Source organism: Fukomys damarensis, unplaced genomic scaffold (assembly GCF_012274545.1).
Source record: "Fukomys damarensis isolate Sample0158 unplaced genomic scaffold, DMR_v1.0_HiC HiC_scaffold_4, whole genome shotgun sequence".
NCBI lineage: Eukaryota > Metazoa > Chordata > Mammalia > Rodentia > Bathyergidae > Fukomys > Fukomys damarensis.
In genome coordinates this window covers 30,468,600-30,482,630 of record NW_022900916.1, presented here as the reverse complement: position 1 = coordinate 30,482,630, position 14,031 = coordinate 30,468,600, and the positions used below count along the sequence as shown (strand labels likewise).

General features: G+C 42.8%; 1 protein-coding gene across 2 annotated transcripts in view; it reads right to left on the bottom strand.

Annotated features, from left to right (window-relative positions):
• Window positions 1–12,952, bottom strand: part of Chn2 (chimerin 2) — a 220,403-nt gene extending 207,451 nt beyond the window's left edge. For both annotated transcript variants that reach the window (XM_010628292.3, XM_010628291.3), the window contains exon 1: window positions 12,907–12,952. In XM_010628292.3, the coding sequence (XP_010626594.1) occupies window positions 12,907–12,937 (31 nt within the window). In that variant the 5' untranslated portion in view covers window positions 12,938–12,952. The remainder of the gene's footprint in view (window positions 1–12,906) is intronic.
• Window positions 12,953–14,031: the final 1,079 nt, after the last annotated feature.

Here is a 14,031-nt window from a genome sequence, read left to right as displayed (position 1 = left end):
GCGCGTGTGTGTGCGTGCGCAAAGGGGGGTTCTGACCACCCTCACTACCCAAGGCAGCACACAGTGTCAGCTGACACCCTGGGAGGATGCATTCCAGGAGCTCTTGCCCAAGAAGCAGCACCAGCCCTGAGGAGATAAGGACCCAGTGCTTAGTAGAAATTAAGGCCCAAAGGTTCCTCTCCTGTCTAAACAACCCACCACTGGACATTTCTTAGCCTGAAAGACTCTCCCCTGACAGGTACTGTCACTTCTCAAAGTGAGGACAGCAGGCAGAAGAGCTACTGGGTAGAGGAAAGAGCATGGGGGCTGTTTAGATATGTAGACCCCTTCTCAGCTCATAAAAGTGGCTCATGCCCATGGGAAAACTTGGCAATATTTGTGCAACTTAGCAAAATCGCTATGGAAATAAATTCGACATCAAAATGGCAAACTCACACTCATTCCCTTTGATACAGCAATTCCATTCCTAGGCAAATATCCTATAGCTATACTTACACAGGTGAAATGATGCTACCTTGTTTAGAATAGAAGAATATTAGAAATAGACTATTTATAAGTATCGGGGGTTGCTAAAGTAAAAATTGTGCTGCCTCCTTTAATGGATATATCATTACGCAAAACAGAAAAGTTCAGAATAATAATTTAGTGTGTTAGTCTGCCCTTTCCCTGAAAAAGGAAAGAAAGAAGAAAAAAAGGAGTACATACATGTACACACATTGTGATAGCTTGTACACATAAAGAATACAAGAGCACACAAGGAAATGGTGTTTCTAAAAGAAATTGGGAGATGGAGAGAGGGTGGAAGGAAGAGAGATCTGTCACTACCCTTTCATGAATTTTGAACCATCTAAATATATTGTTTTTCTGAAATATAATTTTTCAAAAGCACATGAGGCTATTAGTCAAAATTAACCAATTAGATAGTGGGTGTAACAGTGTTTATAAGCTTCAAGTCCTGCAAGTAGTTAAGTTATTGCTGTGACTATAATCATCTTTTTTTCTTTTAATGATTAAGTAGAGGCCTTGGGAGTGACTTACCCACAGTCACACAATTCAGAGTCACACACTGTTCTCACGATGCGCTGTTTCCAAGTTTATTTTTAAATGTCTATCTTCTCTGCTAAGCTATAGGCAACAGAGCATAGAACCACATCTACACCCAGTTCCTAGGAGAGCATGCTGAGTAAATTCATGAAGAAACCAATGGATGAAGTCCAGTGTTCTGAATGGCAGGAGTTATGGGAAGGTTCCTTGGCTGCCTAAAGCAAACTATAGCTCACCCAATGGTGCATTTTCCTGTAGTCACAGGTATAAACAGGTCCCCACGTGCCACTTGACCCCACCCTTTACTTGTGGCTGACCTACCCAGAAAGACAATCTGCTTGGCTGGGTCCTCCTCCACGCTGTTCCTTTTGGTGTTTGCTGGGTTTCTGCATTTCTTCCTTCCCTCCCTCTTCTTCCACACACTGGATAAGGTAACCCACGCACTTCTATGGACCTAATGACTACCTACATTTTCCTTTACCTCCAACCCTCTCCCCGGATTTCCTGTCTTGTGTTACCCCCAGCTTAACCAATAACTTCAACTATGTGTTCTTCAGACTAAACTCAATTCATTTTCCTAAATCCCAACTCAATCTCCTCCCCACTTTCTCCCTCCCTTTCACAATCCAGTCAGTTGGCCTCCGTGGTGCGACTGCAATCTTGAGGTCCCTTCTATCATGCCTTCAACTGCCTTCACTGGGGACCTTTATAACAGCCTCCCAATAGGGTCCCCGCTTGTCTCTTTACCCCTCTCCATAATTCAGGATCTTCACTGCTACCAGATCATCTTCCTAAAACAGAGATGTGGTTGCACTGGGACCATGTAGCCTGCAAAACCTGGGACAGCACCCTGGCTTGCAGATCCCTCACAGCCACTGTCCAGAGGAAACACATTCCTCTTCATTCACCATGAGCCACACACGTCAATCACATGACCATGCCCTCCTCCTCCTCTACCCAGAAGTGCCTTCCCTCCTGATTTCAGGCTGGGAAACCCCATTCAATCAGGCTCACCTGTCACACCCTGTGAGAAAGTCGCCTGAGACTGCAGCCTTCTGCCTACTTTTCTGAAACTCGAGCTGTCTCTATTTCCAGCACTTCTGAAACCATTTGCTAGTCAACGTCTTATAGGATGATCTGCCCCTGGTGAAGTAGAGGCCTTATCCTGCAGCCGACACCTAAAATAAACTTGGGTCTCAATAAATGTTTGTTGATCAAAAGCATTCTAATGTCTAAACCACTGACTTTAAAAAATGCTATACACAAAACTATTACTATCTTTTAAGTGCCTTTTATAGTCCTAGTTTCCTTCAGCCTAGAATTTTTGTGGTGCCCCTATACCCCATTACAAAGGACAGCTGACAGGTGAGAAAAGATAAGGAAAACATGGTCTGATCTTTATTTTTTATTCAGGGGGTTGGGCTCTACTTCCAATCACCATAAGCAATTCAGCAGCTTTATTTTCTAGCTGTCCTTTTGACTTTGTAAATAATCACAACCCACAATTCAGGAATACTACATTAATATTCCATAAAAGAAAATTGATATACTGAATCCCCTCTGGTGAAAATGATGCTATCACTCAAGCTACAAGCACGAGGCTGGCATGCAAGGTCAGCTGGAAAGAGAATTAAGGGAGGTCCTGGGGATGGGGGTGGGCCTCCTCACTGGCTCTAGAGGAAGCCAAGTCTTAGGGACAGCCAGGGGAGCCTTAGGGGACCTTAGGGGAGGTGTGCTCATGAAGAGGCCATCTTCCTCGTCAAACAGGTGACAGCCTTTCAGTCCAACTAATCCTGCTAATTACAGAGGATGTGGCTGGCAGCCAAGACAGAGGGGGCCAGTGTTAACTCACAGGAAGGGCTATCAAGGCAAAAAGGACCCCTGCCAAACAGGTGATGGTTCATGGCAGAATTTCCAACCCAGCAGGGAATGAGGGTCCTCAACAAAAAGAGGCCATCAGAGAAGTTCAATCACAGGGACTGGGCTAACTCTACTGATCTTGAAGGAAGGTGGTGGCTTGGAGAGCCTGGGGTGCCCAGGGGCTCTCCCAAGACATCACAGACACCACTCACAGAAGCAGCAAAGTTTGTTCTCATCTCACTGGCAATGGGACAGAACCTGCAGATGAGCTGTCTGACTTGATCAGTCCTTGGCAAACAATGGATCACTTGGCAATTTTGGTCAGCCACCTGTTTTTGTAAATGAAGTTTGACTGGAATACAGCACAGCCCTGTTCATTCATGTCTGTATTGTCTGTGGCTGTTTTATATCTACCAAAGCAGAGCTGAGTAGTTTCAACAGAGATCCTATGATAGGAAAACATGTACTATCTTCCCTTTACAGAAAATGTGGGCCAACTCTGGTCTAGTAAATCACCCAAGCTGCACCTCAGACCAACTACAATAAGAACCTCAAAGGCAGAGAGCCTGGTCAATTCATCCTGCACTTAGACAATGCACCTACAAGAAGGTGAGGCTTGGCACCCTACCTGCCCTGTCCCTAAAACCAGCATCAAGCATAATGAGAAATAACCCAGGGTCTAGCTACAATTGAAGGACTGCCCCACTGCACAGCAGGACAATCCAGGAACCAGTCAGTGGGAAGATCTAATTATATATCAATGATAACAATGGCTTCTATTGATGGGGGGGGCTTCCAAAGGGCCAAGTGGTTTACTTGCAGGCACTGTCTTATTTAGTCTTTACACCACCCTATGAAGACTTGGAGAAGCAAGTACTTGCACAACCATGGAGCTTGTAAGTGGCAGAACTGAGAGTTGAACTCGCTACACTTCTCACTAGCTCCACTTTGTATTTTTATACTAAGCTACACAGACTCTTTAGAAAGAGAGTTATGCCTGCTGTGGCATAATTATCTTCCACTAAGTCTTTTTTTTTTTAAGACAAGGTCTTGATATGTAGTTCATTCTGGTCTTAAACTCATTATGTAGCTCAGGCTGTCCTGGAGTTTGCAATCTTCCTGAAAATTGGCCTCCTGAGAAGGTAAGATTATAGGCATACACTACTGTGCCCAGGGGTGCACAACTTGAAGTAGTGTATCCTTGACATTTTGTCCAAGACTTGACCATATATTTTCTAACTTAATCCATATCCCAACCTAGAAATTCCCACTTTGCAGATAAAGAAAACCAAATTTCAGAGATGGAAATAATAAGAATATAACAATGTCTCCTTTTATTTTGTGCTTGTTGATATGTTATATAAAAGCTGTTGAAGACGTGTCTATATATGCTATCTTTCCATTTTCAAATAGCATCTGTTTGACAGATATTATTGTGATACCCATTTTACAGACAAGCAAGCTGAGATGCAGAGAGATGAGTAATCCCCAAGGTCACAGTGATCACATAGGTGGGACCCTGGCTTTCCAATTCCCTAACATGCTGCCTGCGTGCTAGCTGGGTTTAGCAGGGGACGAAGAGAGAAAAGACCCCAGGATTTTGCTACAGTGAGACAGTCTCTACGCTGCACCTCCCTTCCCCCTATGCACACCACTCACACACACACATACAAACACGCTCACAAAACACAGTCATGTTCACATTCACTCCCTCCCCTCCGCACTACCTCTCCTCTCAGTACAATTCCCTGACTGTAAGAGAATCTGCAGAGACCAGCCCTCTGTCAGCTCTGGTGAGGTTAGCACACTGCTCACGATGCATGTAGTTTCCCCAAAGGACAAAGAGTGAAACTGAGCATTTTCCTAGCCACATTAAAAATGATGTTCCTGTGTTAGAACAACATCAGATGTGTTTTGTTTTGTTTTTGTTTTGTCTTGTGAACAGCCTCTCTTTGATCTGTGTGCTGGCCGCAGACTGACTGGCTGTACCACTATCATTCTCTCCAGCTGACAAAGTCTGACACTGAGCAAAACTAGCCCGCAATCCTTGGGAACCACTGCTTTCCATTCAAGCTCATCTGGCTGTTGTCTCTGCTCAGCCACTGCCTCGATACAGGGAAAAGGGCATTAGGCCTGAGTGAGATGACTCTGCACCCAGGAAACAGCAGAGGAACTGGGTAAAATGCCCAGTCCTTGGTCACCTAAACAGCACATTTAAGCCACCCACAGGCAGCGGAAATAGGAAGCTCAGAGACACGGGAGCAGTGACTCCTCTATTACAAAGCTTTTGGTAGTTGTGAGGCGCCCAGAGCAAGCGAGCTCAAACAATTGGAGATTCACATTTTGAAAAGGAGACTGTCTCAAGCTCTGGATTATCTTGTTTTCTGGTCTATGAGCAAGAGCTTGGCCAGGCTGCCCAATGGGGCATTCAATGTCAATCTTACTGTAGTTTGTCTCTGGGATGTTTTTGGAAGGTTCATATACACTGTGCAAATGCCAAAGCAATTATTTGCTTGGCTCACTGGTAACCACATTCTGCCGAGGCAGAAATGTCATCATATAAGATTTCTACACGTTAAAGCAGAGAGAGGCCAGTTTTGGGGAATTTGTACCTGGGGAAGCAGTTCTCGAAGCAGGGGATGGGGAACCCTAGGGATCCCTGAGACCATCACAGGGGGTATGAGAAGTCAAAAGTGTTTCTCACAATAAAACTGAGATGTTATTTGACTTGATCACTCATGCTTTTTCAAGTGCATGGTGAAGTTTTCCAGAAAGTGTACGATGTGCTAGGGCAACAGACTAGAAGCAGATGTGAAATCTAGCCACCTCTCATTAAGCCAGACTATGGAGGTCTGCAGCAAAGTAAAACGATGACACTATTCTCACTAATTATTTTAGAAAATATCCTTTCTTAATAAAAATAATTTATGCTATCACGTAATAGGTACATTGTTTAAAATAAATTGATAAATCACTATTTAAATTTATCAACCTTAATTTCTAATATGGTAAATATTGATCAATATAATCCACAGAAAAATATTTGGAGTTCTCAATCATAACTAAGAAAATAAAGGAAAAGTGTTAGAGATCACCCAGTGCAGAAAGAAGGGATTTCATGCACCCATGTGTGATGTGCATATGTGGGAGGGATTGTACATGGTAGAGATTGTGTCTTGTCTTGCATGGCCAAAGCAAGGTACCCAGATCTTGTCTGTCTTTGTCTCTGATCTTGTTTGTCTTTGTCTTTTGTCTCTGTGAAAACCTTCAGGAGCCACCTGAAAGAATCTGGTAATTTTTTTTCTTTTCTTTTTTCTTTTTTTGGTACGGGATCAAACTCGGATCGTTTCACTTGCGAGGCAGGTGGGCAGAACCACTGAGCTAAATCCCTGACCTGGTAATTTTCTTTACCCAGTGGAAGCTTTTTTTTTCTTCCCAGCCCAGTAGCCAAAGCATCCATCTCCTTCACTACACTACTTTCTTGGGCTCTCCTTAGTAGCCTTATAACTTGCTTTGCCTCAAATCCTTGCTATTGAAATGTCTTTATTCTGCCTGTGTCACTGTTGTTTATTTTACTGGCAAGGCAGACAGCAAGGCTCACCTCAGCTTCTCAGTGTCAATCTGGTACACTGAGTTGCATACGAGGGGCCTGGCCCATCAATCAACAAAGATGTGTGCACTTCTATGGTTTGACAACTGGGTGGGAGGTACAGTGCGTGTGCACCTAGATCTGAGAAACTTTCCTAAACCTGTCCCAGGGAGACTAAAGGAAGTCTATGTCTGTGGCATGGGGCAGAAGATGCCAGCCCAGTCAGGGCCTGCATGTCACAAGTCAAGTGTCTCTCTTCACGGGTGAAAAACGCTATAATACCAAGACACAGAAAAGCCATGCTCTCTGCGGGTTCCAGACACCTCAGAGCCCCTCTTTGCAAGCAATCTCAGAGTCTCACTTCCATTTCTGTCCTGTAGTCTGTGAAATATTCACCTACATTGAATCCACGCAAAAGCAAGTTCCTTGAAGATACTAGCATGACTTCTGGTAGGGAGGAGAAATGTGAAGGCAAATAAGAAACACTCCCTCCCTCCCTTCCAGGAAATGCTCATTAGTGGCAAAATGAATTCATTTTTGTACTTTGCTTTTTGGTTAGAGGCAATGAAAATATGATGAGAAAAGGCAAAGCCACCTAAGAAAGCAGAGAAATAAATCCCTAAATAATTCACAACCCTGGATAATCAACATCTGAAGACTAAGAATTGATTCTGCAGTAGAAGCCACTCTGCTCTTTATAAATGTTATTTCTTATTCTCAAATTCAGTAGTCAGCCTTGACAGAGGAAGAACCTGATTTCCTACTAAACTGAAAATGCTCCCAAAGGACACAGGTAGACTCCAAGCAGGAGTTAAAAAAGACTGTAGGAGGCAGCTACCAAAAGCAGCACAGCCCACAGGGCTCCAAGAAAATGAAAGACCCCTGGATCATTTTGGAATTGCAAGGTGCTTTACCTTTATAGAGTGCTGCAGAATCATAAAGTTCAGAGTTTAAAAGGCTGCACTAAAATGTTTATTTAGCATGACTGGGAATAAACAACCAGAAGGCTTCTGCTAGATGCGGAAAACTGGTGGCTGGAATTTGTCTCCTTGCTATTAGAATCAGGCAGGAACACACCACAGCCAAAGTTAAAATGCACTTGACAGAAGGACAATGAAGAGGACTGTGGGGAGCTGGGGGTGAAGCATTTCCTGGAGGCGTCTTGTTCCTCCCCAGCTGGGCTCTTCCACTCCCTCTCACCACTTCCATCCCCACCCACCTCAACTGTAATCACCTCTGTCCAGCAAAGTTTTGAAAACCCGGGAATTACCTCACTTTATGCCTTTCCAAATCTTTTATGAAGATTATCAAGATCATTAGTTCCAAATCTCCTGGACGAGGAACATCAAAAACTCTATTAACTAATTAATTGGATGCTTTTAAAGATTATCTGCATGAAAGGTATCAAATGAAATTTCTAAATGCAAATTTTTAGAAATTCCCTCTCTCCCGCAGTTCTCCTCTCTTCACTTCTGTCTTCCTAGTGTCCTCTTTCTTCCTCCACAAACAATAGCCATGACTGCATGCCACGACTTCTGGCCATAAGCTGCAGTTAAGCATTAGAAAGTATCTCAGCCACTGAAAAACTTATAGCTCACTTTTCAAGTGTCAGCAGTAAAAATGGTGAGTGCAACTCCTTCTTGAAGACGGCAGCTTCCAGGAAAGTGCATCCTAGGTTTAGCACCCAGGTTCTACCTGTGTAAGCTGAAGCAACAGGAGCAAGGTGAGCAGCAGCGAGATGACTGTGATTATTAAATAAATACTGTCTGTAAAGCGTCTAACTATATGCCCGGCACATACAAAACATCCACCAAATGACAGCTATCACTATTATCAGGCAGCATGTACAATTTAGGCCATAATTCAGAAAAAAAAAAAAGAGAATTAGAGGCTATAGTTGCCAAGGACTACTTTATGTATTGTTTAAATTATCTATATATTGTTTAAATCGGTATTATAGAGGACAAAGCATTTACATTAATTTCTCTGATGCCCAGAACAAGTCTGTAAACAGGTATAACAGGCAGTATTATCCCATCTGATAAAACAAGAAATGAGAGAGTGAGAAAGGCTGGTAAGAAGAAGGTTGGTGTTAAGATTTAACAGTCACAAAATGGAAACAAGAGAACTTGGAGAGCCACGTTATTCATTTCCCAAAAAGGGAAACCATTTCTATTTGGCTGATATCTTCACTTCTTTTATTTTACAATCCCAGCTCATCTTAAGAACTTCTGCCAGGTGTGGTGATGCACGCCTGTGATCTTAGCTGTTTAGCAGGCTGAAAAGTTTAGCAGGCTAAAGTTTGAGGCCAGGCTGGGCAACTTAATAGGACCCTGTCACAAAGTTAAAAAAAAAAAAAAAAAAAAAGTAAAAGGGCTGGGAATGTGGCCCCTTGGTAGAGCATATCTGGATTCCAACCCTAGCACTGAAAACAAAACAAAACAAAACATAACAACAACAACAACAACAACAAAAAACCCAAAAACTGGTCTCTTAAAGAATTCAGGAATGAAACACTAGAGCCGATGCAATGAAGAGAAACTCTCCAATTATCCCACAATGGCCCATTTGAGCGGATCAAGGCATTTCCTCTCACATGCTGGGTGGAGGTTACAGGTTCTCTCAATTCCTGAAGCCAGGAATGCTGTAGGTGGTAAGGTCTCTGCAGATAGCTGGGGCGGGGGGTGGGGTGCTGTGCCATGTGCAGGCACTTGGCTCCCAGCAGCCCAGCTGTTGTGGTACCTTCTGCAGCCCCAGCCCCAATTTAACAGAGAAGATTACCATCTGGCAGCTGTCAATTATCTAAGCCAGATCCACTCCCCATGGCATTCCACATCTGGAAAAACCTTCCTTGCAAATCGATGCAGAAACATCTGTGCATTCTCACCTCTATTATTATCATCTTTAAAGCTACCTAGAAAATATTATCTTCCAAGTCCAAAGATTAAGAGAAGTAGAAAATGCACAGCGTAGTTAGTGATTTTTAAAAAATTCTCTTTAGCCAGCTGGCTCCCAGGAAGGTACTATTTTTTAAAGAGTATGAAATGTGAAAGACAAAGGAATTGAAAATGGCAGAAACACTATAAAATAATCTATACTTCCTCTGTTATCTAAAATGGATGACACTTCTGAGCCAGCCACATACACTAAATGTGAGTAATTTTTCTCCCAACCCTTAGTTCCAGTGTGTTAACTAAGCAAATAAAAAAGATACACAAAAGGACTTCTGTGCCATAGCATGCATGGAAAAAAATATGCAGGGTACAGGCAAGGAAAAAGGTCTCAGCACAAAATATTCATCCTTCTCCATGGAAAAGAACCTTCTACAACATAAAGCAATACCTCAACCTGCCTCCCACTTTATCCTGCCTAAGTGGGGACTTTGCTATAAAATCTGATTACTGTTATCAGCAAGAAGCTGATTTGGCTGTCCTGTTTCAAGGAGAGTCGTCCAAATCAGATATCAGCCAAACAGGGCTTGCTGGTCCTGGCACATGTACACGATCTCGATCCTGTCCTTGTCCAGTACTATTGGGAAGACTGTGGCATCAAAAAAAATGGCCTGATTCTACCGAAAATGTTCGTCTAAACAACAAACAACAAATTCCTAGAACACACTGACAACTGCGTGGTGGACCCTGGAGAAATTCAAAAGGTTATCAGTGTCTGGTTCTGGGTTCTGGGATCCACACTTTTCAAGTTCTTCTTTGTAGAAAAGGAGTTGCCTTTTGGGTCCTTTGACAAACCACTGTGAAACCCGCCCTTAGTGCCTGACAAGCACAAAGCCCTGGCCTGTCCCACGGAGATACACAGTGGTACACAGAGGGAAATGTTTGCCAAAAGAAATGCAGGAAAGGACAGCGGGCATTTCCTCACCAAGCCTGAAGGAGGGAAACATCCTAAATGCTGCTGGAGCAGAGGGATGGGTTGGCCTGAGCCAGGGAGAAGAGCATCAAAGAGAAAGGAAGGAACTGATCCATACTGACATTCCTTTAAAAGACTGCAGAGCTTCAAACAGAAATGACCTTAGTTCTCACCTGAAACAGTCAATCTGTTCATGTCCAAAAGATGATCAGAGACCCATGCTGGGTTTCCCAGTTGTCTCTACTGGAGAAATGGAGGCTGTATAGAGGGAGGTCTGACACCATGGTGTGGTGTGGTTGTGGTCATCAGGTGGAAAAAAGAAGGGCTAGCAGAAAGGGCAAAGGCAGGTAGTGCTCAGAACCAATCTATGGATCCTGCTGAAGATGTGGGCCTGGACCTCGGCTCAACACTGTGAGCCAGTCTTCCTGGCTGGGTGGCCCTGGTAAATGCCAGTTTCTTCTAAACACTCAGTGCCCGCAGTCATAAAATAGGGTAATTAATGTCTGACACAGCAGGGGGCTTACTAACATCAAATAATGTATCTAAACCTTGACAATATTTTGCACACAAATGGTCAATAAATGCTAGATCTCATCCAACTGCCTTCACACCATCTTGCTGCACACTGAAATAACAATTACCAAGGCCAAAGGTCATGGATATTTTGAGAAGATGCACAATTTCAAACAACTCTTGTCATGTTGGCCCATCTGACAGACAATATGGCCAGTTTAGAATTTAGCAAGTATGTCCTTCCTGTTAGATGCTAAAAATGAATCCTCATCAGTGTCTTAGTGGATGGTGATCCATTCTTTAGACACTTTTGCCAGGTTTTGGGGAAAGTGATTGAACAGAAAAAGGGAGAAAAATGAGGGAAGAAGAAAATGTTTATTGAGTCTTCCTCTCTCTGGACCAAGCCTTCTGTCAAATGCTCTGTAAGGCTTAACAGTGTCCCACTGTAGTAGGACACTTCTGCAGGGCCCTTAAGTATTTAGTCAGTTGTTTTTTTGGAAGACACAACACATCTCAGCAGTCAACATTTCATGCAATATCTAAATTGGAACTTTTAAAAGTAAATCTTCATTTATGTGGCAGCCAAGTTTTTATTGTTTAACACAGAACTCAAAGCCTCTTCCTTCTTGTAATACTTATCTATCACAAAGAGTGCTCTCTGTGCCTATTTAGACGACATTTCTTATTCTCTCTGTGGTTTCTACTGAATCACCGTGTCTTTGCTGGAGGAGTCCCTGTGGCCTACCCACACTTCCTGTGCAGTGTGTGAAGCAGCTCTGTTAGTTCCTTCACCTCCTGCTCAGCCTCAATAAGGCTTTTCTTCATAGTCAGGAGTAGTTTTAAGGAGAGAGGTAAATTCAGAAGAAAGCAATGCTTCAGGAGGTTTCAGGCCAGTGGGTTTGGCCATTCTAGTTCTAGAAGTGCAAGTGAGAACAGTGCTCTCTTCTTGGTCACAAATGTGATGGGTAATATCAGATCATAAGGAAGCCAGGGGAGGGGCCAAGATCACTTCAAGGAAGCAAGGGGTCATATAGATGGGAGGCAACTCAGAACCTTGGGAAACCTTGAACCTGAGTAAATAGTGCTTTTAGAGCTCAGAGGAGTTGAAGGGAAGTGAGCAACATCACGGGCTGTACAAGTGAGCAGCCAGAGACAGAGAAAGGTAGCCATATGTTCCCAACCTTCATCCTCTCCTCACACCAAAACCTGGACTCATCATCAACTTGGCATCAAGTTCTCCAAAGTCTCCACAACAGCTGCTTTCCACCCTCCCAGTTTCACTGATTCAAGAGAAATGGTTTGTGCTGATGTCGTTTCCCAATGAAAGGATTTTTTTTTTTGCTGAGTATTAACAAATCTCCTTTTTAAAAGGCCAATTTATTCATCCCACCTAAATCTAGTTGATTTTTTTTTTTGCTTTTAAGAAGTGTCTCTTTAATTTTTAAATTTTTATTATTTTACATTGCGGTAAAATACACATAAATCTTACCATCTTCACCATTTTTCAGCACATTCGCATTGTTATGCCACTACTGCCCACCATCCATCTCCAGAACTGTCCTTCCTTTGCAAAACTGAAACTCAGTACTCACTGAAATGTAGTTTATTTTTAATAAGAAAGGCTTCCTTTATAGACAAAAATGAAATTAAAAATTAGGTAAATAAGAAAAAGGTTCAGGAGTTGAATGAAGTAAACACAAAGCTGTTACATTTCTTTACAGTTCAGTGCATTATGAAGCAACCATCCATGCCATCAATGAGAAAACAGGAGAGAAGCAAAAAAAGTTTTCTTGATCAAATCTAATATACAAACTTCTACAGCTTAAGAGAAAATAGTTAATTGTCCGCTTATATATAATTTACATTTGTATATTCATAACCACGTATACTACTAAGATAATATAATTCAAAATATTGCTCTTTTACATACATTTTATGAAACCATTTTAGCACATTTTTGATACTCATCATCAATTCTGCGTTAGCCCCTGGTTTCTGAGCCCATCACCCCCTCTGCCTGCCTGAGGAAAAAGGACCTTCAGTTTGTGGTGCGATACTGTCGGTCATCCACAGCCGCACATTTCCAGAACACAAGGCCGGCCATCATCGGATCGTCTGTGGATGTGTGTGCGCCAGCGGGGTCGGCCATCCCACTGCCTGACGCTCTTCACACAATCCAGAGAGGCTTGTGTGTCACAGTGTCTAAGGCGCACCTCTGTGAGGTCGGAGCCGGTGAGTAATTACGGAAACCATACAAATGCGCGCCGTTTTTGAAAGTCCTCCCACTAGGTGACCTCTAGAGCAGCCCACAGAACTATTTATGTGAGGTGATTGCAGTGATGCATCCCACACAAGGGCCTTTGTGGTTCCAAGTAAAGAAGGGAATGGTAGTTCTGATTAATAAGGGTGCAAAAGGGAAACAAAGTCCTGTGTTCTGAGGAATCATTTACTGGAGAGAAAAACATTCTCTATGAATTTGGGCAGATAGCCTGAAAAAGTGTGTTGAGTGGAGTAGCGGTACTTGTGGCCCTTAGGGAGTCTGAACTTCAGTGATAAGCAGCATCTCAAGGTTATAAAAGGAGACACCTGGAGATGCAGCCCTGCTGGGAGGAAATCTTGGCACTCTGGGTGAGAGGAAATGACAATTTAAAACTGCTCTCCATGGGTCTGTAAACAACTTGGAAGACAGTAGCGAAGTTAAATGTAACAGAGCTCACCATATCAGGAAAGCAGAGGATATAAGGCAAAACAACAAATCTCAAGCTCATTATTAAGTAGGCTGTGTGACCTTTCACAAGTGACTAAACCTCTCTGAGCCACAGTTTCCTTCTTTATCCTATAAAAGAGCTTTGTAAAAGAGTTATTTGGAGAATCATATGAAATGGCATATAAACACAAGAAAATTAAACAGCCAGCTGGACAAAGAATTCCTAAAGATCTTTGATTGAGGATTATGATTGACAACTAGTTAGACGTTGGAGTTGGGAGAGAATCACCATCATCCTCAGAGTGGAATGGGTCATTCCCTCAGATCTGCATTAAAGACTCATGTTCTATTTTCCTCCACAAGAGTGAAATTGTGCTAGAATGAGAAGAGAACACAACTGCAAGGTAGTTTACTAAGTGGAGATTATTTCTATACTTTTTTTTTTTTTTTTTTT